Source organism: Colletotrichum godetiae (genome assembly GCF_030913485.1).
Source record: "Colletotrichum godetiae strain CBS 193.32 chromosome Unknown BDP55scaffold_6, whole genome shotgun sequence".
NCBI classification, from domain to species: domain Eukaryota; kingdom Fungi; phylum Ascomycota; class Sordariomycetes; order Glomerellales; family Glomerellaceae; genus Colletotrichum; species Colletotrichum godetiae.
Genome location: NW_026851254.1, coordinates 1,029,812 through 1,057,441, shown reverse-complemented (window position 1 = coordinate 1,057,441; position 27,630 = coordinate 1,029,812). Strand labels below are relative to the sequence as shown.

The window sequence follows — 27,630 nt, the reverse complement described above, 5'->3', positions numbered from 1 at the left end:
TTACGGATATAAGGAAAATATATAGGAACCTATTACGAACCTCTAGAATTCTTAATAACTTTTTAAGGAGTATCGAAATTAAAATTAAACCTAAAACTCCCGGTTATTATAATATCTTAATTAATAACTTTAAAAATACTATTAGCCTATACCTCCTATATTATTAAGGAAGTATCTTTAATATCCTTAAGGAACTCCTTAAATATAATATAACTTTTCGTAAATACTATCTACTTTTAAAAATAAAGGCGTTCTAGTTTAAATAAGGACTTATTTAATTTAATTTAAGCTTTTTAATAAGCTTTAGTTTTTTTTTATAACTCTGTAACCCTCTCTTAAAAACGTAACTCCTTTATTTATTCCTTATAATTAAAATAATCAAATTCTACTATTAAATAATTTATTATACCGTTAGTTATAATTAACCAGAACTAAAACATAAATATTTACGAGTATAAATAATATTAGCAGAAATATCGTAAAAAATACCTAAATGATAGTATATTCTATAGGTTTCGGAATTATAAAGGACTAAATATTAAATACCTTATAAGCGATAGTTTAAATAAGATATTATTTTTATACCTTCGTTAAAAAAAAATATATAATAATTTATAATAAAATACGGCTATTTAAAATTTTAATTTTTTAATTTAATTTAATATTATATTAGTATATTTTAATAAATATATTTAACGACTCCCTAATTTAGGAATAAACGACTTATTTATAGGCCTAGGGACTAGACCTTTAAAAAGAGGAGTTAATATTACGACCTAATATATATAATAAAGCTAGGGTCCTACCCTATAAGATTACGGCGGCTATTATACTATATATATATAAATACGGACTTAAAAGGACTCCCTTTAAAATAAAAGAACTATAAATAAATTACGTAACTATAATTATATAATAAAATAAAAAACGGACACTTATAAATAAATAAGATAGACATTTATAAATAAATAAGACGGACGTTTATAAATAAATAGGACGGACGACTATTTAGTAAATAATTAAATAATTATAAATAGTATAAAATAAAAGATATATTTAGGATTAAGACTTATATATAATATAGATTTAAACTGGGCTTAAAAATAGATTTCTATAGCTTCTTTAGTTATTAATTTTGTATTAAATTTTACGATCACTTTCAGCTATCTTTATTAAAAACCCTTCAATAAGATTACTATTAATTATTAAAGTTTTACCTTACGGCTTATAAAATATAACTTCCCTTAAAGTTATTTAATAACCTTATTTATTATTATTTAGTCCTTACGGCCTAAACTTTTATAAACTTACTTTATTATAACTAGCTGGCCGTAATATATTATTGGCCTCATTTTTTATATTACGTAAGCATATAATATATTATATTAATCTATAATTGTTATAGATTAATATATATATTGATTATGTAAGCAACACTGCTTATATGAGCTTATATAAGCCGTGGAAAGTACTAGAAGGTAACGGAATACGCTGGAATTCACTCGAAGCAGTATTATATATTACGATTACGTATATACTTACGTATACGCTTATTAATTATATCGTAATTAATAAGCTGTAGAATATTCTAGTAGGAGGTTTTTATACCTATATGTAGGCATTTTTTTACCTACTTAGACCTTTCGTTAAGCAAGCAACTTCTTATATAGTAATTTAACTATATTACTCTCTTTACTACCCAAACCTCTTTTATATACGCTTATTACCCCTATATTCATATATTCTTGCTTCTATATAAATATTTACTTATCATATTCTTTTATGAGAATATTCCCTATTATCTCTTTATAGCTACCGTGCTAGAAATAACAATATCTTTAATATTAAAAAATAAAAAAAATTACGGCTATATATTTAATAATAGTAACGGTAATAGCAACTAAATTAAGTTAAATTATATAAATAGTACCGCGATAAATAAAAATGTATACGTATAATAATAATAACAAATTAATTAATAATAAAATTAAGCAACCTAGAATTAATTTTTAATTAATCAATCGTTAAATTCAGCTTAATACGGTCGAACTATATATCCGGCCGGTACATATTCGATACATATACACAAAAGGCCAAATTCCAATACGTGATATTTTCTATTCGATACAGTATTCGCCGACCCCTAGCTATGGCAAGGCAAAAGAGGGACAGCTTGACCAGGTCCCCTGCGTCGGTGACGATGCGAGGTTATCGGATAAAGAGAACTAATGACCAGCCGGGTCGGCAGTAAACAACAAAGCAGCCCGAAGCGAGGCTGCCTGTGATAAATAAGCTGGAAGACCGTTGACGACTGAAAATCAAAATCATCGCCAACCATCCACGACTTTGGCGTTCGCTGTTCCTGCATTAGCGGAAACGCCTACCCGGACCGTTTCCATTGGCTGCCCTGGACTTTCACCTGCATTTGCGCACTCTATTCTCGCCGTGGCGAATGCTTATTCGACAACGGCGTTGCGTGGTCACTGTCGCTGACCATCCTCTGCGCTGCTGTGCAGTCTAGACAGCAGGCCGGGTCAGGGCGCATCACGTTGAATATGCCGGCACATCACCAAGGTTCTTCGGACGTTGACGAGTCAATTCAGTAGAAACCAGAGCTCATCTTGCATGCGTCCACGTCTCACGAGATACTTGACTGGCGCAAAAGTTAAGGTCTTTGCAGTAGACCATCCGGGCTTGAGGACGTGGTATCCGTACCATCGCCCAGCTCCACGCACACGGCATTTCTGCGGTGTATCCGTGACACTCAATCAACACGCGAGAACGATAAAAAATTCGTTGCCTCGAGAGATCTTCGCCTCCCGAACGTCTCAACCGTACCCCGCCACGTGGAAACGTAAAGAAAACCACTTTGTCTATCCCTTCCGTCCGATTGGTATTCGGAGAACTAAGTTCATCCCACTTATGGCCTCCCACCCCAGATCTGCTGTAGTCTCGGCACGTGCCAGACTAAGAACGAGGTTAAACTACCACGTCGTACCTGAAAATCATGTCTCGAAAAGCGGATTTGGCGATGGAATCCCATTCAGCCCTGAGCAAGTTCGGCGCTGAGTACTCAGCAGACCCTGCTGATACATCCCGCGGAGACTCGAGAGAGAGAAGTATTTCGATCCAATGGCAAACCTGGTCATCTAGGGCTTCATTGGACCAAGTTGTCAACGCATCTTTCTTCCCTCGGGCAAGTGCCGCTTGGTACTTGTGACTCACTCACATGCAGGTCTGAAAATTGCACCACTTGGGTCTTAAATCTGAGAGAATTTGTGCTTTATTGCGCGATTTCAAGCACCACCCATCGCCACAGCGGAGTTTTGATATCGTGAGGGGTGGGTTTTGGGAGCCCGCTCGTGGTTTTTTACTCGAGACCGTTGGCTCTGGGACTTGTTGTGAAATTCTGCACGCATACATACGGTCTCATTGCCTCTACTTGCTGGCCATCACACTTGGTACTTGAAATCACAAACACATTGAGAAAATGCTCCAAGAAAGAGATGCTCTCGGGGTCACGTTCAAACCACAAAGTGAATATAAGTCAGGTTTTGTGGTCTGATTTCAGCAGAATGGCTACGTAGATTCCTTGGCCTTCTTCACGCGCCTGGCTCTACCACTTCGAGCACCCTGCCCGCTCTGCTCCTCGCCCTCATCATCGACAAACTCATCCTCGTCCTCAGCAGCCGCCGTCCTAGCCCTAGCCTTCCTCTTCCCCGTAGCTCTAGTCGGCGCCGCAGCAGCAGCAGCAGAAGCAGCAGCATCGCCATCCTGTTCCGCATCACCCGGCTGCTCCCCGTTGGCATTGGCCCTCAACCGACTCACAGCATTAGCCATCCTCTTGCTCGTCGTGCCCTTTTGCCTGGGCGCAAACGCATCCCTCGCGCCCACACCGACAGCACCCTCAAAGTACCGCGTGATATTCGTCTGCGTGCCCTCAATGTCGCGCTTATTCATGTCCCGGATAACGGGCACCAGCACCTCGTCAGTGCGCTCCTTGCTCCACCCAATCGTCGCCATCAGAAACTGCCGCAGACCCTCGAGGTCCGGAACACCCCACTGGAAATGCTCCGGGCTGTCGTCGACCTCTGGTCGGACGTAGGCGTCCGTGACGGCCGGGTTGGGGAACCCCGCCGGCAAGAACAGCTTCGTACCCTGCGACTTGCGGAACTTGCGGCGGAAAGGCGATCCCGCGTCCGCCTCCCTGGGCCGGTTATTCAGCTGGACGTCCGCCCACCAGTCCTTGAACTGTGCGAGGCCGTCCTTGCCGGGGAACTCGGATAGGATCTCCACGGCCGTGACGGGACCGACGCCGGGTAGACCCTCGGTGTAATCGGATCCTAGGAGCTGAGCAATGGCGATGAGCTGGTCGCGCGAAAGCGAGAGCTCCTTTTCGAGGTCCGAGCCGAGGTAGCACTCGACAAACTTATTGCTGTTGAACATGTTCTTGTAGATGCGCGTGCCGCCAAACAGGAAGCAATCCGAGTCGTCCGTGACGATGCCGTCCACCAGGCCCAGACGCACCAGCTCCGCACACTGCGCTTCCGCTTCCATCGGCGCGGTGATGTAGGGGATACCAAACAGGCGAAGAAGAGCCTGGCACTCGGTGACCATGACCTGCGTGACCTCGTCGGCGTCGCGACGGTCCTTCTTCTGCTGCGTGCGCAGCGCCTTAAGTTCCTTTTCGTACGCTTCCTTGTTCTCTTGCTCCGACTTGTTGTTGAGCTCGCTGGCGAAGCGGGCGTGCTCCTCAGCTTCTTGCGCCAGGTTGGCAAAGAGCTCCTCGTCTTCCGGATCACTGAACTCATCGTCGCTATCGGCAAAGACGGCGGCTTCGGCGTCTTGCATCGCGTCGCCGGCCGTGTTGGGGTCGTCGAGCGTGGGGCCGTCCATAAGCTCCTCAAACGTAAGCTCGTGTTCTTCTTCTTCAGCAGCAGGCTTCGGCTCATCTGCGTTGACAGTGACATCTTCCATTATTGGGTCCGGAGGGGAATCCGGACGTTGTGGATCGGCGACATCTTCCATGTCTGGCTCCGGGGAGTCAGGGGCTGCTGTGACAGTGACCTCCATATCTTCGTCGACTTCTTCAGGCTGAACATCTTCAAATTCTACTTGAGGAGACTGCGATGACTTGCGTGACGTTGCGTCTGCCTTTTCTGACACTGCAGCCGTCGCTTCATCTCCCTTCTCGGGCTCGACCTCAGAGTTTGTGGCGGCATCGATGGCGCTGGGTTCGTCGAGGAAAGTTATTTCTTCCTGGGAAGCAGCATGCTTAGGAGGAGGAGGCGCGTCAAGAATCTCAACGTCGTCGTCTTCATCGTCAGAAGACTGAATCTCGATGAGTTGGTTTTGCCGTTGGCGCTCAAACCTTCGCTCCTCCTCCTGCGCAGCCTCTCTATCTTCCGTGTTGATCTCGCTCTCCACTTGCCGCTGTTGCTTGATCGATTCTCGAATATCGGTATTGTCCACCATCCAGGGAGGTAAAGGCTTGGGACGGTCTTCTTCTAGTCCTCTTTCAAAGCCGCCTTCATCGTCTTCATCGCCAGAAGGCTGCTCTTCAACGCCTTCAGCTAGGAATCCGCCACCAAATTCGGCATCGTCATCTTTGCGTGCCGGTTCCTGTAAACTTTGCGCCGGCGGCTGCTTTGGAGCTACTACTTCGGGCTTCTTTGACTGAGCCTTCATAGAGAAGAGAGAAGGACCCCAGGCGAGCTTAGGGAATGGTAGTGGACCATCGAAAGGGTTCTTGACGTTGGGCACAGCAGGCTTTGGCAATACTCGTTTCTTCTGCCGAGAGGCTTTTAGAGCCGCTTGCAGGTCCATCTCTCCATCGCTGCTGCTGACGCTGTTGGCGCGTTTCTTCGGCACAGCGGCATTGGACCTGTTGTTGACAATGTGGGCAACCATGCGACCGCTCCTCGCGGCAATCGGCTTGGGTGCCTCCACGGCCTTTTGCTTCCAGTCGGGTGCCTCCAACTCCACATCTTCAAACTGCTCATCCTCCTCGGACTTTTCAGCAGCTTCGCCGTGTTGGTTTTGTAGGGACATGGTGATGGCCCGGTTGATGTCATCTTCTTCTTCTGGGTGCATTGGTTCGTCTTCTTGTTGCCTGGCTGCGCTTCTGACATGAGCTTCGGGCAAATCACCATCGACAAAAAGACTTTCCTCCTCCTCTTCGAATAAGTCGTTGACTTCATTGCTCCCCCGGTTCCCATATAAATTTTGCCTCTGGAGAGCTGCTTGCCGGGACGCTTGCGCAGCTGCAGTGGAAGACATTCTGGGCAGCCGGTTCAACCCCTCGACTGGAACATCTTCGAAATCGTCTTCCTCTTCAGATGCCTCAGCCTTTTCTTTTGCCTGGAATTGAAAATCCAAGGCATCGACATCGATGGGCTTGTGAGCTTCGCCGAGGTCCTTCTCCTTGCTCACGACTCCCAAGGCCCAGCCACCTTCTGCGCCGTCGTTCTTGACCAGGATATACTCCCTGTCCTTCTCACCAGCGATTCTCCCGCCACCGTTCAGAGTGAGATCGAGACCTGTCATGCCGGCTTCCTTCATGAGGCGCTGTGTCAAATTGTTTCTTTCGCGAACTCTCTCGATCTGGAATCTTGAAAAATCCATGCGATTCGGGAACATCTCGTCAAGCTGTTCCTTGCTCAAGCCCATCCTCAACCGACTGCGTAGTCTTGCCGCATTCAGGATGTTGTATCTGTCAGCCGCAGGTAAGCTTTGGAAGAATTCGCCATCAAAGTCAATCTTGCTGAAGTCGTAGAGGTTGATGTCTTCGCCGTTGTGGAACTGTCGGGCATATTCTTCCAAGTCTTCAATGCTCATAATTCTAGGATCATCCGCCTTGGCCATAGATGCAATATCACCATCCATTTCGGGCAAGTGATAGGCATCCTGCTTGAAAAACTTCCTCGTCTTTTGACGTTCTTGCTGCGACATGCCAACTTCGTCGACATAGACAATCTGTTCCATATCGGGTATATCCTCCTGCGGTTCCTCTCGCTCTCGTTGAATGCCTCTATCCGCATCGCGCTTCCTCTTATCTTGCTCCTCCTCGGCAATCCGCTGCATCTGCACAGCCAGCAGTTTCCCAGCCGTGCGGACGGCATCCTCCCTCCGACCCTCGCGCCGCTGCTTGCGTCCCTGGATCGTCTGGCGCTTGAGAACGGGAGCGCCGCCGTCAAAGACGAAGACGGGCTTGATGCCGAACCATAGCAGCTTGCAGATGCGGCGAAAGAAGCCGACAACGTGCGAGTTGCGCAGGGCATTGCCTTCCTTGTCACGCACTGCCTTTAGGAATTGGTATATCCAGATGGATGCATCGACGGCAAGTCGCTTTCGGTTGAGGGTCGCGAGATTCGTCGGGCGCGCGCAGGGCTGCACGACGGTCCAGAGGCCGTTCACACCCATGATGTCGACGGGAGGGCAGAGCCGGCAACGTTGGTTCGGAGTTCACGGAGGGGTCGGCCTGGGAGAGTATCTGGTGCTGCGAGAAGCGCTCTCCTCATCTAACGAATGTGTATCGCATTGTAGAAGGTGGGCACTACGTCCTGATACAATCGAAATAGCAAAGATATCAGTGTGGCGATCGTGAAATGTGAATAAAGATATGAGTCTGTGAAGAATGCAGGCTGCCACAGCTGCCTGTAAGCCATTTGACATGGGAGCTAAAGGTCATGACGCGCTTGCGTCCACCAGAGGCGTCGTTATCGAGGCTTATCGATTGGGCACAGATGTGAGCGGCGGGGCACGAACCTCCTCCGCTACCAATCGCCGCCAAAGGGACTGTTCGCAACAGAGCCGTTTATGCGCCATCCCATCCTTGCAGAGAACCTTCACTCTCCCCGACACCTGGAGAGCAATGTCCAACATTGCCGTCAACCAGTCGCCATGGACAAAGAGGAGGGAAGAAACTTCCTGACTACGCTCCTCAACAAAAACCTGCGCGTTCTAGCCACTGATGGTCGCATGTTCCTTGGCCAGTTCAAGTGCACCGATCCGGTAAATTACCACCCCTCCAACCCTGGCTCCCTCCCTCCTATGGGCTTCTCTCGTCGCAGCTATTTCGCTAACGACTGCCAACATCGGATTGATAGGATCGCAATGTCGTTCTAGCACACACCTACGAATACCGCCAGCCATCAGCACAGCAGCGGGCCGAAGCCGCCAAGAAGGCTACAGAAGGAACCGCTTCGGTCACGATGGACATGACATCCAGGTACCTGGGCTTGGTCGTGGTGCCTGGGCAGTACATTGTGAAGATTGAAGTGGAAGAATTCGCGAGTCAGATCGGGGGCCGGAATCCATACGCCGATGTTGTCGTGTAGGTCTCGAAGCTAGTTGACTATTTGCGCGACTGGAATAAGTGGTAAAAGCATGGCGTGGACCGAGGATTGCCGGCATGGGAACACACACATATCATTAAGCATCAGGGGCACGGTGCTGTTCACCGTCTGGATAAAAAAGACTGGACAGTAAGAGCTGAAAATAAGGCATTATTTTAAACCATAGAATTCCATCCTATTTCACCATAGCAAGTCGACCTCGACTAGATTACCGAGGCACCAATTCCTAAACACCTGTACTAAACGCTTTCCTTGTCTTTTGCCAAAACCCGAACATTACTGCCATTACGAGTGGTGTGCTCAGTGCTGTCCGATACCAACAGCAGGAGGATTGACCTAAGGTCGGGGAACATCCAGTCATCGCCTTATGCGGCAATGCTTTCGTGTTGGCGACCTCTCGTCTCGCCGCCGAGACCGTCATCAGTACCAACGGCAGAGTGGTGGATGTCATCCTCCTCTTCGTCCTCGTCGCTGTACTCAGTTTCCTTGTTATGGGCCCGCGTCCACGAGGAGTCGTCATTCAACGGAACATCTTGCCCAGAGAGGTCGTGACCTCCCTCGGCACGCGCCCTGATGTTATTTCTGCGGCGCGTTGACAGGGTGCGTGCGCGAGTTGACAGCTTGGAAGACACTGCAGCTTGAGACGTGACCCAGTTGGTCAAAGCATCCTCGCAATCCTGGATGATGGCCTTACTAGCCTCATATCCATCATAAGCTGCGCGCGTCTCTCCGGGAGTTACGGGAGTATCGTCGATCAGCTCGAGCAGGTGCTTTCCGTAGCCGGCGACGATGGCAACCTTTTCGCAGTGCTCTCTGAGAGCATCGAACTGGTAGGTGTAGGCAGCCTTGATCTTCTCGCGCGTGATGTTGGACAACTGAGCCTCTGCGACCAACGACTCGGCCTCAGCACGCACCAGCTCCTGCTCAAGAACGACAATCTTGGGGGAGTTGGGCTCCTTGTACTTGAGCTGAGCGATCTGGTCGGTGATCTTTTGCTTGCCTAATATCAAGGTTAGTTAGGTACCGATATTGTACAGTTTAGCAGAGGACGGAGCTTACGGTCTCGGCTGGGTTGAACAGAAGCTTCAATGTTACGAATGCTCTTGATGGTGACACGGTATTGATCATATCGGTCAACGTATTGGTCCTCGAGTTCGCCGATTTCGTAGAGCAGAACTCCAAGCTTGTCGGTTACATCGGATACATCTTCGTCGCAAGCCTCGCCCCAAATGGAAAGTTGTTGCTGGAAAATCGAAGTCAGCAGATGTATGACGGGATGATGGTACTTTCGGACGACTTACAGCAACCTCCATACGCTCTCTTGCTACCTGCTCGAGACTGCGCATGACGTTCTTCTCCATCTTTACCAGCTGCGACAGCTTCTTTGAAAGGTCTGGGCCAAAGGCACCGGCTGACTTGTGGCGGAGAGCATGGCCTGGATTGGTCTGTTAGCCCATCTTGTCCCCGGTTGAGTACGATAAGGAATGACATGGCGCATATGTCACGTAGTGATGGAGAGATTACTACTTACCAAATCCCCCCTTGAACAGGCGGCCAGACTTGGTGGAGGAAGGCGGCGGGGGAGGGTTCTACGGTTATAGTAAGTATCGTGCGACAAGATTGTTGTTCAGTTGGGCGCATACTTGGATCTGCGAGGCGGTGGGCGCCCTCGACTGGCGCATGGAATATGTGCGATGCATGATGTCGGAAGTGACGTTGACTGACAGCGATAGCGATGGTAAGACGGCGTCGGCGATATAGAGTCGTTGTAGACAAACGATATGTGTAAGATATCGACGGAGTGAAGCTTCAATGCAGTGGTGCGCTGGGAAGCAGGGTATCGCGGGGTGTGACAAGGGGTATGAGTGGGAAGAGATCAAATGGAGGTCGGGTCAAAGAGGGCCTGGGGATGAAGCGAGGCCGGGTGTTTATATGTAGGCGCCGGAAAGGGTCCAGTGGTGTGGTCTAAGGGGAGGTTTGTTGCGGAGGTGACGGGACTTTGAGGTGGGCTGGGCGAAACAGAGAGACATGGACGACTGGACGGGACGGACAAGACAAGGTGCGCGTACTTCGTAAGGAGTACACAGGCGCTGAGAGGTGACGGTCTGGCGGGGAGTGTGTGTGTGTGCCGTCTCTCCCCCATTGCCCCCTTGAATGGCCCTCCCCCTCGGTGCCTCTTTCGCGCTGACGACGTCATCAGTGTCTTTAGCTCGACTTTTTGGCGTTGTTCGCAGCGTCACCCAGCTAACCTGGTGCCTGCAGGCCTGCGCGGGTACAAGAGCAGTACCCCACATGACAGGTATTGACGGCGTGGTTTTCAGCTGAATCCAGCCCGGTGTTGTCGTCAAAAGCTACAACCCCCAAAGCTCTACCCAAGGTCACCCCTCTTTGCGGTCTAGCCCGGCCTACGTTAGCTGAAAAGTGCAGAAGAGGCCCTGCTAAGTTACCTGACACCGAGCAATGGAACCCATCCAATGCGTGCGGCGTGCCGTGGTTGGGAGGGAGAAAGGAACCAAAGACCAACCACCAGACATGGCCAGACGTCTCCCATTTGAAATTTCCCAAGCACAGCCATGATGATCGTCCTCCGGGATGGCGCCGTCTCTAAAAACCCTTCGCCCAATGTGGGTTCATGAAACGGACGGCCGGGCTCTAGGGGACCGACTTGGGAAGTTGGGATGAGGAAGACAGCAAGCTTTCGACGCAAGCTGCAAGAGAGGCCCCATCAACCCATGCCTATCTGTTCCCATTACTAGGCCATCTGCAGGTCCCGACGGGGGTTGGACTATCGAACTGAGCAGCACGCAGGTGGGCTGGGATGGATCATGGGTTGGTCCATCTTAGCTTTTTTAACCTTTTAACTGCCATCTGGGCATTTGCGCGGATAAAGTACAAATGCCGTAGACAGACGATCAACTGTCAGTTGCCATCACCGTCACTGCCCAAAGCCCTTGCTTCAATGCCCAAACCAAGTACCATCCTTACGTGCTTACCTAGCAGACCGTCGGGCTATGAACATAATCTACATCATGAGGAAAGACATTCCTCAAGACACAACCAAATTGCCGTCAGAACTCTCCGTCTTGCCAGTCGACTCATCAAATCAAATTGTCGTCCAGGGTTTGTGATGCTAGCGCTGGATGCCGTCCGGTTCGGCACGGCCTTCTCCAGGTATTTGGAGGCTAGACCGACTGTGCTTGGCCGTGTAATGTGCGATGATTTCATCGATTCCTTTTTGACTGCGCGAACCATTCCTTAGCGCCGCCCTCTCCTGTTGGTCCGTTCTTCCAATTCCTAAACACACCTTGTCTGTTTTTTGCAGCATCGTGGCCGGATTAATCCTATCCGGTTGCCAGGGGTTTTACGCTACTGCCTGGGGTACATACATCCGTACTCCAGTCTCGTCCATGATAGCTGGTTGCATGACTCAGCAACAGTCGTCTTCGATACCGTATCAACCATCTCACAACCTCTAGTCAAAAGTCTAGCCACGCCATTGAAGATCTATCACCAAATTTCGAAATCCCGAGATAAGCTTACTAGCTATATTGAAATATATAAGCCATTGTCGTCTCTATGTATGTGAGTACCGAGGAAGATTGCTCTCATTCAATCTTAATCGTACAAAAGAGGGAACAACTTTGATGGTGGGCATAATGGTGTTGCCAAACCTTTGTTTGACCTGGCATTGTTGACCCAAAGTGTCGAGCACAGGACCGCATTAATAGTAGTCTTCGCAATTCACATAAGACATATTTACCGTTTGCTTTCTTGCATCGTCGTGAGAATGAGAATCTCTTCTAGCTAACGTCCAGCACCCGATTCAACAACAAGATGTACCAACGTGGTCAACCTGTCACAATCAACTGTCGTAAGCTCCAGCGAGCGAGGCCGCCGAAAGGGCATGTGTATAGAGAAACAAACAAATCAAGATGTAGTCTGTTCCATAATTGAATCATTCAGTTCCGCTCTTCGGGTGGCAATTTCGTCTTTCGTGCTATGAGAAATTCGAGACGAATTGAACCTGTTTCTTCTTCTTCTTCTTCGGAATGTGCTTGAGTGCACAAATTACTGAGGGCTGAGGGTGTATGGAAGAGAGCATATCACATTTGGCTATCAATCGCGTGATTGCCAGGGTTGACATTTTTGAACGTTGAACGCCGCAATGCACGGCCGAATACTTTACCTCAGGGTTGGCATGGTGCTATCTCGTCGTATTTGCACTAGTTTCTTGAGTTGATTGAATCAAGTTGCCTCAGTTGTGGAAACATAGAGTCTCTTTGCGTCTATGTGTTTGATGCGTTGATAGAGTGTTTTACCTGCCTCATACGGAGGAGTAAAGACAAGGCTGTTGTAAAAAATAAAATAGAAAATAAATGAAAAACTATCTGCGCAGTACCCGTAGTTGCGTTTCGCTTCTCTTTACAAGACACCCAAGCCAGGCGGAAATTGACACGCAGGCTTTAGAGTCTGTCCAGTGCACGGTTCCCTCCTGGTGTCGAACTTCAAATTTAACCAGCAAGTTCAAGAATTCAAGATACATGAGTTGTGAAAAGCAATCAAAACCCACGGGGAGCAGTGCAGTATGAGGTAGGGTGGTTGAGTAAGTTGTTAACATACTCGAGTGTCTTTTACGCTTGAAGACAATAGGTACAAAGTACCTACAGTCTCTTAGTTATCCGGCTCGGTAAGTACCTGAGGCGTGGAAACAAGCATAGCATAGTCTGGCACAACGTATCGAAACAAGAACTGAAACTCAGTGAATGCTTGAAAATGATTGCAAAAGAGAAGGTTCTCATCTGGAGCCTGATACTTGGGAGTCGACAAGTCTCTAAAGAATTGTAGCGACAGTCCGCAACGCACGGGAAAAGAGGGAGCCAAAGAATATCTGAGCCGGGATTGCGAACTGCTCGAAGTGCAATCCCTGCTCCCCGGCCCATTTTCGGCCTAGTGCGTTGCAATCTCTCCCTCCAACTCTTTCCTTTCATGAACGCGCTTAGCCTCGCAGTTCACCAACGCGTCTCACAATATCTCATCTTCTCTCATCATCATCAACCTCATCTCACAAAGTCCATTTTCGAGACCTTCGTGGACCGCCACTCCCCTTTTTCATCGCCATCAACACCCACCATTTTTTTATTTGACTTGACTGCACCAGCGGCTCATTATTGCGGCGGCCTAGCATGGTACTTCCATAGTCAATGTTTACAGGCTTTGCTTACGCTGACAACGGGGAAAGAGGGCATGGTGAGCGACCGTGTCTTTGTCTGTGTTCGCGCACGCAAGTGAGGAGGACGTAGCAGAGGCCATCAGTGACGGGGAAAGAAGGCGCCGCCACCGTCGCTTTCTTTGCGCCCCTGCCTTACCTTAATCACTGAGGTGTCCTTCGACATGTCCCCCTTCCGCGCTGGGTCCGACCGGGACCATCCTTCGCGAAAAGGTCCCTACATCGACTACGCCAGATTTCTCCCACTCAACACCGATCCCGCCTCCACTCACTACATGAACCGCGCTCAGGCAGAGCCTCCATTCCGCGATCAAGAAGAGTCTAGGGAAAAGATTGATATCATCGATCTGACCCTCAATTCGAGTCCCGTATCACGATCCTCCATTCATCACCAATTGGATGCCGATCGCGCGCCACTCGGCAGGACCAAGGTTGAGAGTCAAGGCCCTCTGGGTTTTCCTCTGGGCCTTGCGCATAGCCTTTCGGACCCGAGCGGCGGCTCAACCGCCGCTTCCAGCAATGCCGCCTCAGTCCTGGATCCTTCGCCACCACCAGTATCCGTTCAACCTTCGGTTTCTTCAATCGACTTGGAAGACGGTCTAAACGGCGAGATGCCTCGACCGCCACGAGTTGAGGCGCCGTTGAAGACGTCTCAACAGGTGACGCCGCCGTCATCTACGCGACCCTCAAGCCATCAGTCACCCAAGCAAGCCGCCGTTTCCAAGAAGCAGACCCCGAAAAAGGACATTTCTGATGTCCGGCAAGTCATTACTTCGCTGCGGGGTTACTCAGCCGACATCAGCAATGTGCATTCGCAACTGTGTCTCTACGCTCTTAGATCTACCAAACCTGTCGAAACGCGCGTTAAGACCGGCATAGATTACTTTGCCGATGTAAAGCTGGCCCCAGCCGATGCTGAGCAAACGGGTACCACCATGACAATCCGGGCCAAAGTGAGTCAAATCATTGTTTTTCGGGCATCCCGAAGACTTCACTGTTTTCAAATCATGCACGTGACTAACCTCTTAAAAGCAACATTTCCGTGGGAGAAAGGTGGACACTCTCAGAGCTACGCACTATCTCCCAGTGTGCGTGAAGTCCGATAAGCCTGCTGTGCCCAGGTATCGTTTTCATCATACGGAAATCATCAAGAATGTCTTGTCTCCCAACTCAATGCTCAAATTCGTGCCCGTCATTCGAGATCTCGACCCTGACGAGGAGCGAGACTACAATCTCTGGCTTGGTGAGTTGGAGAGAATGGACAAAAGCTGTGGTTTCGAGACTCTCGGCAGTCGTGACCAACGGGTCGCCCGGACTATCAAAAAGGAAAGAACCGCGACGCTATCACTATTCTTGGACTCTTGGCTCAGAAAGATCGCCATCGACAACTGTAATCGAACTACCCTGATTCGCCACATGGCAAGCTCTAATTCCGATGATGCTATCACACCACAGCAAAAGACGAGTCTGGTCAACCTACACAGCGATGACAACATGGCCGCGACCACGCCAAGGGCTTTGAAAGCTGCACGAGTGTTCACCGAGGCGTTTGACCAGGTTTTTTACCACGACGCTCCTAAAGGAAAGGAGATTCTCCTCCGTGACGTGTTGAAGCTTGACAAGTCCGTCGACGAAATTGTCGAATCGAAGAAGACAGCAAAAGGTGGACAAGACGACAGCGAAAAAGTGGACTCTTTGGAGCAATGGATCGAGACTCACACGGTCATGGGCTGTCTCATATGCTACAGCAATTCATGCGAGCATGGAGATTACAGCATTGAGAACCACAAACGCAATTTCTCCATGGATTGCATCGGCATGTACGGGCGTATGTTCTCAGCAAATCGCACGGTATCTTCTAGTGATCCAGTAGAGCCGCTGGAGCCTCCCCCGCCGTGTGAAAGGCAGTGCTACCGGATCCATGGTACCGGCAGTGCTGATGCGCAGGGGAAGCCATGGACAAAAGATGAGACTCTCTTACTACGCAGCTTATTCACGATCTTGGATCATAACACGGTCCGGGTCAAGGCTCAATGCGCTACTGCTGAGATTCTCAACAGAGACTGTCGGGATGTTCATCGCCATCTGCAATCTCTAGATATCAGGCTTCCACCCATTGAGACGATCGATCCACCGAGAGCCAAAAACTTTCCTTGGTATGATCGCAAGAGAAAGATGCTTTTGGGCGACTGGCAAGCAGAGACAAACTCTCACGACACCAAGGTCCGCCCATCCAACGATCCATGCCATCACGAAGGCCCTTGCTCGAAAGAGAACGACTGCCCATGTGCACTGAACGACATTTTGTGTGAGCGCTTCTGTCGCTGCACAGAGGAGTGTTGCGCTTGGAAATTCACAGGTTGCGGATGCCATGGCAGCGGCAAAACGTGTTTACAGAAACAGAAGGAGGGCCGTCCTTGCATTTGCGTACAGTTAAATCGCGAATGCGACCCAGACCTTTGCGGAACGTGCGGTGCGGTTGAGCGGGCCGATCCTGAAAACCGACACGACGACGCGCTCTTCCAGACGGGTTGCCAGAATACCTCCATCCAACGAGGTGTCAGCAAAGCTGTCGTTCTCGGCAAGAGTCAATTGGAAGGCTGTGGGTACGGTTTATTCACCGCAGAAGACATCGCACAGGATGAATTCGTGATTGAGTACACGGGCGAGCTCATCGTGGCGGACGAAGGGGTCAGAAGAGAGGCACGCCGCGGCGAGGCTTTCTCCGTAGAGAAGAGCACATCATATGTGTTCAGTCTCTTAGATTACGAAGGCATCTGGGTCGACGCTGCTATCTACGGCAATCTCAGTCGCTACATCAACCATGCTGTAGAGAATGCCAATGTTCAACCCGGCATTCTCTACGTGAATGGCGAATACCGTATTCGCTTTTCGGCAACACGCAACATCAAGGCTGGCGAGGAGCTTTTCTTCAACTACGGCGAAAACTTCCCTAATCTTACTAAGAAGATGATCAAGGAGAAGGCCGACATTGAAGGAGATGCAGAGTCTGGAGCAGAAGAAGGAATAATACCGGTCAAACGTGGCCGGGGCGGACGCCGAAAGGGAGTCAACGGCACGCAGAAATCAGCTGCGCAGAAACTTGCCACGGCGAAAATTGCGAAAAGTGTCCGCACGGGAGCTCGAAAAGAGGCGCCACAGGTGACGATAGACGATTATGAAGCTTTGGCCGACGTTGACGTGGCACCGCCTGCAAGCCGGAAGCGAAAGCGCGTTGTGAAGAGTGATGATGAGGATGAGGACTTTAATCCGTCATTGGAATCGGAAGAGAATGCCGAGGGGCGAGCCAAGGGGAAGCGACCAGCCGTATCTCGTCGCCGAAGCGGAATCCAACGCGTTAGATCGATGGGTTCTATCATGCCGTCAGACTCAGAGGCGGATGGCTCCGCGCGAACGACCCCTCGTAAGCGTGGTCGGGCACGTCCTAACAGTTCCCACGGGATTAGCAACTCCCAAACAAACGCAAAGATTTCAGCAGTTCTCGAGAAGCCAGCAAATGATACGCCGCCCCCGAAGAAGAGGCGCGGACGCCCGCCAAAGAATCCTCGTCCGCCGAGCCCTGCCGTGGAAAAGCCACCAGAGGTGGAGCATGTGGAAAATGAGATTCGCGCCAGTCCGCTTCTTACCCGGAACCCTGAAATAGAGGGGGGCACGATTTCGGTTGACCTGAGCCAACCTTCGAGGTCTGCTCGGGGACGCAAGTTTACAACGTCTGTTCTCACTCAATCTGTTGAGGATCCTATGGACGTTGACGAAGATGAAGCAGAGATCGACGCGACTCCTTCGCGATCTAGAGGTCGCCGGAGGACTGAGGGGAATTCGATCACAGCTCGCGGGGCATCTCGGGGTGGTCGCACATCTGTGTCAAGAGCGCGTCGTTTGCCTACCGAATCGGATGCAGTCGTGGACTCGGATGAAGAGCCTCCCACTCTTACCCCATCATCCCGAAGGAGGCGGATGCAGAAGAGGGTTTTGGGACCTTTGGAGGTAAATGACAGCGAGTCCAGCTTTAAGATGCCTGGCGTTGGTTCAGACTCCGATGATGAAGATGATGACGATGACGACATTGTTGGTCTCAAGCGCGGTTCGAGGCAAAGGAAACTTCCAGCTCGATTTCGTTCATCCGACGAGGAGTCTTGACAACAACAGCAATCATGACGCACACCAAGTGAGGTGACTGCAGCGCGGACGAACATCAACTGAGCGCTACTCTGCGGTTACAAAGCATGCTATGATCGATGAGTTGGGATGGGTGGGGAGGTAATTGAGGTCGCATTTTGCATTCAGAGAAGGCATGTAATTGACGAGCTCCTCAAGTTATACGGAGCTTGGTTATGGGTGACGGCGGCATCTTCCTTGGGTCTACATTTTTAACAGGCGTATTCAGGAGTACAAAGCATACATATCTCATGCCGCGGACGGGATGCTTAAAAACGTCTTACCAGGGCAGATGCATTATCCACCGAATATACGTACTTGCATAGATTATGGCTCTCTCAATATTCTTCTCCAGCCTGTCTGGATCGTAAACAAACGGCATGTACACCAACCCGGCCTGATACCTACTTCAAGACACGACGCTCCTGAATTCAGAGTCTTGGCAATTCACTGTCTCGTTGCCATCGGACTTTGGGTCTAATTCCAAACCCCTAGACCTATTGCCAGGACACCGACTGTTGAAGACTTGACTTGCCACTCCTCAGCCGCCTCCCCCCTTTTCAAGCCTAGGCAGGAGCGATCGCAGGTAAGAAGACCACAGGAGATAAGTAGCATTGCTTACGCTTTGCCGCGTTTGCTACTTTATTGTAACAAAGAAGATGATAATAATGTACGCAAAGCCTCCCTGCGGTTTGGTTTCCTGTTCCACCTTGATGTATCCCCTTCATCTGCTTTGCACCACACCCCGGGTTCTAACGGCAAGCAACCGCCAAAGCTCGAGAAGACACAAACGATCAAACTGTTCAGCTCCTGTGCTTTGTCCAGATCTTAAAGCGGCCGGAAAGCTCTACACAGGGACCCCTCCTCTTGCTAAACCCAGCCCACGATGGACATGGTGCCGTGACCGTGCACCAATGGTGAAGAAGAGCGAGCTCGGCATGATGGTCCGGCTGCGAAGGTATCAGGTTGTTGTTATTCGAGACATGCTGGAGGCCTGTTTCCAAAGACGAGAGCCTTGTATTGGTTTGAGCGTGTGTCGCTGCTTCTGTCCTAAGCGCGACGGCGATCTGCCTCGCCACGTACTCGGGCCGGCCATCGCCAATACGCGCAAGAGCGCCGAGGTCGAACAAGAATGAATCTTCTTGATCAATGGTGGTGGCGTTTTCTGTCCGTGTGCCACCATCACCGGCCGAGTCGATCTGACGCCGGAAGCTGCAGTCGACATCGTCTCTCCGGAGGCAGTTGAAGCAAACGGGTCGTGACTCATCGCACTTGACCTTGCACTTCTTACACTGCATGCAACCCCGTCGAGATTTCTTGTGCGCAGTACGGCGCCCCTTGGTGTTCCTTGCCGTCTCAGTGACCTCGTTGGCCTCGGACTGCTCGGGTTGGTCGGTCATTTTTGAGGAAATTGGGCAGTTCTTGACTCGAGAGCTAATTGAGGCAGATCTCAAAGTGGCATACGATGTGATTTGTATTGAGATCCGGATCAGCTCTGATACAATCCGACTATGTAGACAGCCCGGTGGACATGGGGTGGCAGTCAGAATGCTGGCAGGGAGATCCCGTGGTGCTTCCACACAGCCTCTCAAAGCCTTCAAGCAGACGCGTCTGTACAAGATAGTGTCTAAGCGCTCCAGCGTCTGGGTTTTTTTCTACTAATGTCCTTGTTCTAACTGTGTCCGTGATACGTTTGACCTCTTCGACGCTTCAGTCCGGCCTACAGCCAAAACAAGACCGAAATCAGAATGGCATCAATACCCTCCTGATTCCAATGACCAAAACCGAAAGAGCTTGTTCACTCCCTTTGTGGCTGTCGGGTTTCTTTAATCTCCCCTTCATGATGGGAATCATTCTCAAGACCCATACTACAGTAGTACCGATGAGCCGGTTTGAAATAGTGACCCTAAACTTTTAGCTATGTGGCACCCTGCAACATTTTCCGAGGATTTCCGTATAGAAACCGACTTCGTCTACACCCCGCGTTTTAACCCCGCCACATCCCACAATATCTTGGCCTCGATGCGCAGCAAAAATGGCAAGGTTAAGATTTGATAATTTCTCATGAGCAGTTGTAAGTAGACGGGTGTGTTTCGGGGCTTACGTTGCAGCAATGGGCCGTGTGGTTGTGGTTGTGGTTGTTATTCATTAAAGCCCAGAATCTTTCCATAATAGCTGGAGAAGAAGAAGAAGAAGAAGAAGAAGAAGAAGAAGAAGAAGAAGAAGCTCTTTCCACTTTCCTTGATCACCTTTTCCCCAGTTGATCGATTGAGTTATTCAAGATTTCCATACTCTACGCTTCAACCGAAAGTTCACTCGGCCGTATAAAATTCACTATTTCCGAACATTTATGCTAGAGCTTCGATAACGCGAATGATTACTTCTTGTACTTGTCTAACGATTCAAGCTTTTCTGATTTTGACTTTGACATCAGGCTTCGCCCACTCATTCAACGTCGACTCAACCAGGCTCAGAGCAACAAGAGCGGCGCCATACATGATCGGGACCTCTTTCTGGTGATCAAGCTTGGGGTGGTCAATCAAGTCGTCAGTCGGCGTCTCCTGCCTGTCTGTGCAACGCTTGGGCAGTTCCGCAGGCAGAGGGTAAAAGGGGAGCTTCTCGGGACCGTCCCCCTCCAACAGCTTCATAGCCTTTTCGTACGCCGCGAATCCCTTGTGGCCCGGTCTCGTGTCCTTTTTGCTACCCTGGTGTAGACAGTCAAACATGAGCCAGACGGCGCGCACAACGCTCTCCAGAGCCCCGACGACCCAGGCGTGGTGAGCCGAGGCCGCCTCTCCGATGAAGTACAGCTGGCCGAACGAGTTGGGCTTCGTGATTGCTGGGTACAGGTCCCAGAACTGGCATGGCCCGAAGAACGCAAAGGCGCCAGCCATCAATGGGTCGCGGTACCAGTCGTAGCCGTGCGTCTCGGAGAGGTTTTCGGAGATCGTTTTCCACGTGTCGTTGTAAGAGTCTTTTACACCGGGATCAGCATGGAGGAGGGTCAGATCGTGGATAAGTACATTCCGAAGCTCCTTCTGGGCCGCAGGATCGTTACGACAGGGAATCAGGCTTGCGATGCGCTGTGCCGTTTGTCCCCAAGTGTAGGACACGAGGAGGACGTTGGGCTCTGTATTCGGGTCGTCGACGTTGTACGAGGGGTAGACGCACACCTGGAGCGGGAGATCGGTGCGAGCCAGACCGCCTTCGGTGATATTATAAGGGTTTCTTCGCCACCAGGCTGTCTTGAACTTCATGCCGACCTTACACGAGGCACCGTATCCGAGACAACGAATTGCCTGCTTGGTGTCCCAGAACAAGCCTGCCTTGGAGAGGTCCATACGGTCCATGGAGCCGAGAGTGGTCGAGTTGAATACGGTAAAGTACTTGGGATCCTCCTTGGGTTTGTCGGTCTTGGTGTCTTTAACCTTCAAAGACATATCCGCAGTGACGACTGAGTTGACTTGGACGTTAGACTTGATTGCCATGACCTGTGTGTTGAATTTGATCGCATTAGGCTTTGCAATCCTGTCCCTCATCTGGTCTGCGATTCTTTGGGCGCCTCCATCGACGCACCACCAGCTTTCGTTGTCTCGCGTATTGAAGTCGAGAGACTCCAGGATAGCCTCGGTCAGGGACTGGTCATACCAACCAGTTCCACTGAGAAGCGCGAGTATCAGACTTTTTTGACTTTATGGACTAGATTGCAACGGTACAATGAAAACTCACAATGTAGCCGTCTCAATCCATTGGACTGTGCTATAGTTGTAGCCTGGTCCTGTTGGGATGTTTCCTTCATTCTCGTTGCTGCGGAAAGTGTTAGCCTCTTTTACCAGACATAATGGGGAATTTTCGACGTACGAGAAAAGGAATTGTCGAACGCTCATCCGATCCGAGAGCATGAGCATGTTGAAGAACTTCTCCTCCTCTTCCGGTGTTGGTGGCGTTGTTTCCTTCTGGTCATCGAGACCCCTTCGCACGATATGAAGATACTCTCCGATAGCCTTTTCGAACAACTCGCCAGGAGCCTCCTTCAATAGACTGTTGATCAGAGGACTATCAGCAAAAACTCTTTCGAAGGGCAGACACGACAACTGACTAGTCTGGAATACGATCACACTCTGGCACTCCGTTATTGAGATTAAACGGGTTGGCGGCAGTTGGCTTGGAGGACTCCCATGGATTTCCCACTTGGCGAACATCGTTGAAGTACATAGGCTGCTTTTCTGCCGTAAGAGAATACGGCACGAGCTTGGGTGGATCAGTGGGCTTCTTTCTATCATTCAAATTCCCCTTATCAATGTCAAGATACTTGAAGAGTCGGAAGGTTCTAAAGGCAAGTAGGTCAATAGTGATTCGTAATTGGTGTCAGAGGGTCAGAAACGAACCTGTCCATGACATCGTTCTCTGGGAAACGCATCGCCCCAACATCGTAATAGTCATGAACGCCCCCATCGGAGCCACTGAATCTGTAAGTGTACAGCCTACCGCCGAGACGTTCCTCGCCGGCGGCTTCCAGGATGTCGTAGTCGATATCAAGGTATTCTTCTTCGCCGCTCTGCTTTCCCAGCTCCTTGTTGAGCCAATCAAGGAGGAGGGCCGTGAAGAGCCCCGCCACTCCTCCGCCTACGATGCCGACCTTGAATTTGCCGTGATGCTCCGGAATCAGGCCGCCACCAGTCGCAGTCTCTGTGACATCAGCGAGAGCCGAGACCGACTTCAAGATGGGGAGCTTAGTAATCTCTTCCATTCTACTTGACGCGACTTTGAGGTCGCGTTGAAGCTTGTGTCGGGCGACGTATCGTGCCCATTGCGCCTTGTAAGAGTCATTACTGGGACGAGCCGACTCCTCGACGGAGACTCCGGGGCCCGAGGGCTGTGGCTCGTTCGTAGACATGAGGAAGGTTGATCTTTGAAGATTGAGAAGTTCTTTGAAATGTGGTCTTGTTCAACTTGTTTCGAAATGAGTTGGAAATATTGAAGACAGAAGAGGAGGGAGATGCTGTGGATTCTTATACCACCGTCGTCTCAGCTTCGTGAGACTTTAGTCAACATGCCCATCTCCCTCTCGGTGTTTTCCTCCCCATATGACCTGCCATAGCCCCGTAGACATATCCGCGAGGTGACAGGTCTCACACCCCCGCACGGAGAAGCCGCAAACATTAGGCAATTCTCGTCGTCAAGACGACTGCTTGCATCAACTAGACCTCAGCTTCACCACAGTTGGCCTATTGCCATCTGAGAGCTTGAACTACCGCATCCTCGAGTAAAATGCGTGCATATTCATCACATTTTGGGCTGGCTGAGATGGTCCGTTCAACGGCCCAGTTGTATTTTCAGCTGAGCCGGAATAGGTCTCGATCCTCGCTTTGGCGTTGAGCTGAACGTTATCACACGCTGACCTGAGACAAGACTGTGTTCTCCCCCGCATTTACATAGGGATCATAGAGAATAACGTGCGGAACGGGACGTGAAGACCAAATTCCGTAGCGCTCGCGGGCCGAAGAGAGGATTCCTGGACGGTCCGATCCGGTCGGTAGGGTCAAGTCCCTGTATCTAACTCAACCGGATCTGGGTCCCAATGGAAATCACACAGCATGATATACAGTTTACTGTGCGGCGCTCACACTATGCCCTAAGCTCGCGCTCAACTCAATAGAGTGATTTTAATCCAAGGAACACGATGCAATTCGAGATCGTAGACAAGTTGCTCACAGACGGTGGCACAGGCGGCTTCTAGGATATAGATTTAAGTAGATAGAAACCTAACTTACGTACCTACGTTCATTGTCAGTGAATCTTCACCACGCGCAGACCATCATCTACTTCAGGACACAGGTCCACCCTATTCAGGTTATCATACATCAACCAAAGCGCCCCCCCCAAACCCATGCCTGGGTTCTACTTAGACCACATAACTCGCTGATTCTCTCGACTCCGGGGGCCTCGGGTAGCAATGACCCAGCCAAATAGTTTGCTGATTAGTTCTGCGCGCAGCTTTCCCGGGTTTATTCGCGCCTCTGCTACTTTGTCGGTGCGAACCAATCGGCGTTCGACTCCCGCAAAGGGCCAAGGTGCGGGTTACTTTTTTCGCCTTTTCCCTTTTCTTTCAGATGATATTGACCTCTTGATTGTAACATTCTCTGTCTGCGTGAGGTAAAATAGGATAAGAAAGATGAAAATTCGAATTCATTACAACAATCTGAGATTTCTTGTCGTTTTGGGGCTGCGAAGAAAGGGAAAAGACCAGTCGGTGCTGGTAGCCTTTCGTCTCGTAACTCTAGCATTGGAAGCTAGAGATTACGTTGAGCAAACCCATCGACGACTTAGAATCCCCATCAAGTAGTACCTGGCATGGTGGTGGTGATGATGGCTATGATATGACGCGCATGGCCATCGCTCCATTTCTTTCGACAGATATCATGCTTCGACTGCGCAGCGGGAAAAATTGATTTTTGATCAATCCACTGTGCTCGTCTAAATTTCATCTTCACATGGGCTTGCAGATACTATTGATCCACAATTATGTAGCTAAACTTAGAGTTCCGGGAACTAGATGAAGCAATTGCTTGGCACGCTATCCGCGTTAACGACACTCTTATAAATGTATTCGTAGATTGGTTTTATTCAAATTTCAGTAGCATGCTTCTACTATCAAAGACCAATTATGAAGTGGTCATATGCAACTCCCAGGTAAGTCTGGGGTGTTCTTCCTCAAACAAAAACTTGTCGCAACTCAAAGGTCCAGCGGACGCCTCCCAACACCATATACGCCTACACTTCAAGTATATACAAGCCATAGCTCCATATCGTACACTCACTTACTCTGCTCGCTGCACGCTCAGCTGGCTATCTCTTGAAGAACTTCTTCTCAACTGTACGCAGCACCATGTAGGACACTGACGCAAAGGAAAAGGCTAGCTCAAAGCCAATGTCGCCACCAAAGCTTCCGCCGGCAAGCTTCCCAATGGGACCGGTGAACCAGCTTTGTGACATGCCGAGCACGGCACCCATGACGCCCATCAAGAAAGCCACAATAGCCGCAAATCCAGGTGGCAGGCGCGAGGGCGTATCCCAGTCGTTGATGTCGTACCCTCTGATGCCGCGACGGAAAACGACGTGATCAGTGAGACTGACTCCCTCGTAGATGGCGAGCCAGTAGGCGATGATGAGCATGAAGTTCTCGAGCCAGGATTCGAAGTGGTCGTAGCCCGGAATGCTGATGGCAATATAAACACCAGTGCCGACAAAGACCCAGATGAATCGAGGGATACGCTCAGTCTTTCTGGACAGAACCTGAAGAGAGAGGGAGACGGAGTAGATGTTGGGGCAGTTGTTGGCGATAATTGAGAGTGCGAGGATGACGAGGCAGAACTGGCCGAAGCCACCGAGCTTAGTGACCAGAACGGCTGCCAAAAGACCTCCGATTCCAGAGTTGGCGTAGGCGTCAGAAAACGTAGGGTCGGTAACGCTGGCAGTCATAACAGCGGCTCCCAGCAGCTCGGTGAAGCACAGGGTGAAGAAGAGGCCGCAGAAGGTGACGAGGAAGACCTTCATCCTGGAGGTGGACGCCGGGTAGTAGCACGTGTAATCGGCGGCGTAGGATGTCCAACCTGTCGCAAAGCCGTAGACACTGGCAGAGAAGGAGAGGACGGAGCCCGCTTCTGCTGGGCCAGTGCTCATGGGCAGCATGCTATTGAATTTGCCTGAGTGCGCAAAGACGCCGAGAACGATGAGGAAGATGATGGCACAAGGGATCCAGGAGAATCGCTCGTAGGTGTGGACGATTTTGTAGCCAAAGGTGCAGATCATTAGAGTCGAGATGGCAATGACGAGGATGCCGGCCCACCCAGGCATGTTGTTGTTGACCGCATGGAAGAGTTGAGCGCCGACGATGGTATTGACTGCTGACCAGCCTAGACAGGCAAGGATGTTGAATATGGCAACTAGTTAAACCAGTCAGTAAACTCATGACGAGTTGGCAGGTAGTCAGTCACATACTCAGCTTGACAGCGTAAAAACCAAACCAGTACCGAGACAGGACCATTTGTCGCAAACCGAATGTGGGGCCAAAGGTCGAGAAGAAGCAAACCGGCAAGACTCCCAGAAAGTTGATAAAGATGATGGTCAAAGCCGTATCAACAAAGCCGAGACTGAAAACCGGAATAGCCAAAACACCAATGGCAAAAGATGAGACTACCATGTTGGCAGAGCACCACTGTAGAAGGGTCAGGATGGGTTCCTGGAATGAGCGCAGCCATCAAGCTGGACTTACCAACGTTCCGACGTTGGCGACGGCATCGTTGATTCGTTCGTCTTCGGGGACCCTTTCGATACCACGCTGCTCAACACCAAGCTTGCCCGCCAGTCTTTGCAGTTTTGCGTAGGTGCTGGTTCCGGTTGCGAAATCGGCCTGGTGAACGGCGTGGTCATCTCCCAAGTACCCACGCTCTACATCGGTTGCCGACTTCTTCTCCCCGCCAGTCGACGAAATGTCGCTTTTGGTCTCGAATATAGCCATGTTTGGACTGTGGTGATTCCCGTGAGGTTGGTGATGAGGTTGGATCTAGTTCACCGACAGCTCATTGCTTTCCCTGAATATCGACTGAAAGTGAGGACAGGACGGTGGACGTTCGTGGGCGGGAAACCGGCAGAGACGAGCAGATGCTCAAAGCACTGGTGAACTGTGAGGGGATGAGACTGAGAGGTCCACGAAGAGTCTAGGAGTTAGAACATGGTAGTGGCGAGCCGAGTAGTAATATTCATTGCGGAAAGTGGAGGAACCCTTATCAGGGCGCGACAAACGGCGGACCGCGGAATACCCAGATTTCTGGAGTCTAGATACAGCCTCAGTCGTGGGCTTTCGCAGAGCACACACCAAGTCCTGACGCGAAACTGGTGTAGGTGGGGGACATGGAGCGATCAAGATAAGAACCGCGGCATTGAAGAGCCTTTGATGGCCCACCGACGCGTCCTTGACGGCGGGACTGGTGTGGTTCGGAAGTAGGCCGGCACTTGACAGCCGTTTGGGATAGGTTCGGCAAGGGGAACTGGAGCTCCTCAAGTGAGCTAGAAGAAGGACTGGGAGGCAAAGTTCGGGTGTTCCGGGCTGATCTGCCCAATAGCGAATTTCGAATGGGCAATGATTCTGGATACTTGTTGGTCACTATGGAGGCAGTCAGGCGATAGTTGCGGAGGCCGTGGCCCATAGGTCAGGGCTTGACGTGCTTCTCTAAGACAACTCTGGTTTTTTTTTTTTATAACTTTTTTTAACTTATTTTTTTACTGAGTTTCTGGCAGAAAGTATCAGTCCATGATTCGAAAAAAGGAGGCATGTTTCCTTGAGTGAAGGCGTTGCAGAGTACCATCCGTGCTGACAGGAAGCAGGGATTGGCCACCCAGGTATGTGGTCCAGGTTTCTGTTAGTCCGTGAACCTGCAACACGGGAGGCAAAATAGGAGAGGGCCGGTGAGTAAAATCGAAGAGTCGAGGGTTGCTGAAGATGCGTTATCTTGGCGGACGAATCTGAACGATAAGATAGACCAGGATGGAGGGGATTAGGAGGACTGCAATTGGTTGTTGGAGGGCAGTATGTCCGCTATGGGGCCGAGTCTAGCTGCCGCAGAGCCGAAAGCATGAGAAGACGAGAGATTGGTGATGATCTTCTTTGGCTTCCATGCGGACTAGAGTCTAGCGCAAGAGATGAAGTTTGGGGTCTCCAGATGGGGGAGAGACACAAGTGACAGGATTGAAGAGCGCCCGGGTCCGAAGTCTGGAGATAGGAGGTGCCCGTCAGATCTTATCGTGCTTGCTTCGATCGACACTTGACGTTGAAGGAACCACTACTCCGTAGGAAGAGACCGAAAG

The 27,630-nt window shown here is 50.2% G+C and overlaps 8 protein-coding genes across 8 annotated transcripts; 2 read left to right on the top strand and 6 right to left on the bottom strand.

Moving 5' to 3' along the window:
* Positions 1-3,496: 3,496 nt before the first annotated feature.
* Positions 3,497-7,640, bottom strand: BDP55DRAFT_348734 (DNA excision repair protein). The gene has a single exon (XM_060566981.1). The coding sequence runs from the start codon at positions 7,420-7,422 to the stop codon at positions 3,580-3,582; it is 3,843 nt and encodes a 1,280-aa protein (XP_060434104.1). The 5' UTR covers positions 7,423-7,640; the 3' UTR covers positions 3,497-3,579.
* Positions 7,641-7,792: 152 nt separating this feature from the next.
* BDP55DRAFT_650594 (LSM domain-containing protein) lies at positions 7,793-8,636 on the top strand. Its single transcript, XM_060573986.1, has 3 exons — positions 7,793-8,013; positions 8,109-8,371; positions 8,498-8,636. The coding sequence occupies exons 1-2, from the start codon at positions 7,819-7,821 to the stop codon at positions 8,337-8,339; spliced, it is 426 nt and encodes a 141-aa protein (XP_060434103.1). The 5' UTR covers positions 7,793-7,818; the 3' UTR covers positions 8,340-8,371; positions 8,498-8,636.
* An 86-nt stretch (positions 8,637-8,722) lies between these two features.
* On the bottom strand, positions 8,723-10,057 carry BDP55DRAFT_628080 (sphingolipid long chain base-responsive protein LSP1; the record flags this gene model as incomplete). Its single annotated transcript, XM_060571850.1, has 5 exons — positions 8,723-9,357; positions 9,417-9,600; positions 9,659-9,792; positions 9,889-9,946; positions 10,001-10,057. 5 exons carry the CDS (start codon positions 10,055-10,057, stop codon positions 8,723-8,725), a joined length of 1,068 nt encoding a protein of 355 aa, XP_060434102.1.
* A 512-nt stretch (positions 10,058-10,569) lies between these two features.
* Positions 10,570-11,053, bottom strand: BDP55DRAFT_348664 (uncharacterized protein). Its single transcript, XM_060566980.1, has 2 exons — positions 10,805-11,053; positions 10,570-10,752 (listed from the first exon to the last, which is right to left on the bottom strand). The coding sequence occupies exons 1-2, from the start codon at positions 10,930-10,932 to the stop codon at positions 10,602-10,604; spliced, it is 279 nt and encodes a 92-aa protein (XP_060434101.1). The 5' UTR covers positions 10,933-11,053; the 3' UTR covers positions 10,570-10,601.
* A 2,695-nt stretch (positions 11,054-13,748) lies between these two features.
* BDP55DRAFT_628079 (uncharacterized protein) lies at positions 13,749-17,745 on the top strand (the record flags this gene model as incomplete). The annotated part of the gene is made up of 2 exons (XM_060571849.1): positions 13,749-14,537; positions 14,617-17,745. 2 exons carry the CDS (start codon positions 13,749-13,751, stop codon positions 17,743-17,745), a joined length of 3,918 nt encoding a protein of 1,305 aa, XP_060434100.1.
* An 821-nt stretch (positions 17,746-18,566) lies between these two features.
* On the bottom strand, positions 18,567-19,184 carry BDP55DRAFT_756044 (uncharacterized protein; the record flags this gene model as incomplete). Its single annotated transcript, XM_060580753.1, has 1 exon — positions 18,567-19,184. The coding sequence occupies exon 1, from the start codon at positions 19,161-19,163 to the stop codon at positions 18,567-18,569; it is 597 nt and encodes a 198-aa protein (XP_060434099.1). The 5' UTR covers positions 19,164-19,184.
* A 782-nt stretch (positions 19,185-19,966) lies between these two features.
* BDP55DRAFT_650577 (flavin-containing amine oxidoreductase) lies at positions 19,967-22,803 on the bottom strand. The gene is made up of 5 exons (XM_060573985.1): positions 22,152-22,803; positions 21,863-22,093; positions 21,625-21,804; positions 21,493-21,570; positions 19,967-21,423 (listed from the first exon to the last, which is right to left on the bottom strand). The coding sequence occupies exons 1-5, from the start codon at positions 22,658-22,660 to the stop codon at positions 20,166-20,168; spliced, it is 2,256 nt and encodes a 751-aa protein (XP_060434098.1). The 5' UTR covers positions 22,661-22,803; the 3' UTR covers positions 19,967-20,165.
* Positions 22,804-24,359: 1,556 nt separating this feature from the next.
* BDP55DRAFT_348414 (NCS1 nucleoside transporter) lies at positions 24,360-26,448 on the bottom strand. The gene is made up of 3 exons (XM_060566978.1): positions 26,039-26,448; positions 25,765-25,981; positions 24,360-25,709 (listed from the first exon to the last, which is right to left on the bottom strand). The coding sequence occupies exons 1-3, from the start codon at positions 26,282-26,284 to the stop codon at positions 24,613-24,615; spliced, it is 1,560 nt and encodes a 519-aa protein (XP_060434097.1). The 5' UTR covers positions 26,285-26,448; the 3' UTR covers positions 24,360-24,612.
* Between the last annotated feature and the right edge of the window lie 1,182 nt (positions 26,449-27,630).

Excerpts from the sequence above, each read along its gene's own strand:
- BDP55DRAFT_348414 (XM_060566978.1), bottom strand. The coding sequence starts at position 26,284 with ATGGCTATATTCGAGACCAAAAGCGACATTTCGTCGACTGGCGGGGAG. Across the intron at positions 25,982-26,038 it reads TCGCCAACGTCGGAACGTTG|TGGTGCTCTGCCAACATGGT; the intron begins GTAAGTCCAGCT and ends ACCCTTCTACAG. Across the intron at positions 25,710-25,764 it reads TTTTTACGCTGTCAAGCTGA|TTGCCATATTCAACATCCTT; the intron begins GTATGTGACTGA and ends TGGTTTAACTAG.
- BDP55DRAFT_650577 (XM_060573985.1), bottom strand. The coding sequence starts at position 22,660 with ATGTCTACGAACGAGCCACAGCCCTCGGGCCCCGGAGTCTCCGTCGAG. Across the intron at positions 21,805-21,862 it reads TGTGATCGTATTCCAGACTA|TCTATTGAAGGAGGCTCCTG; the intron begins GTCAGTTGTCGT and ends TCTGATCAACAG. Across the intron at positions 21,424-21,492 it reads TGGATTGAGACGGCTACATT|TGGAACTGGTTGGTATGACC; the intron begins GTGAGTTTTCAT and ends CGCGCTTCTCAG.
- BDP55DRAFT_348734 (XM_060566981.1), bottom strand. The coding sequence starts at position 7,422 with ATGGGTGTGAACGGCCTCTGGACCGTCGTGCAGCCCTGCGCGCGCCCG.
- BDP55DRAFT_348664 (XM_060566980.1), bottom strand. The coding sequence starts at position 10,932 with ATGGCTGTGCTTGGGAAATTTCAAATGGGAGACGTCTGGCCATGTCTG. Across the intron at positions 10,753-10,804 it reads GTTCCATTGCTCGGTGTCAG|ACCGCAAAGAGGGGTGACCT; the intron begins GTAACTTAGCAG and ends AGGCCGGGCTAG.
- BDP55DRAFT_650594 (XM_060573986.1), top strand. The coding sequence starts at position 7,819 with ATGCGCCATCCCATCCTTGCAGAGAACCTTCACTCTCCCCGACACCTG. Across the intron at positions 8,014-8,108 it reads AGTTCAAGTGCACCGATCCG|GATCGCAATGTCGTTCTAGC; the intron begins GTAAATTACCAC and ends TCGGATTGATAG.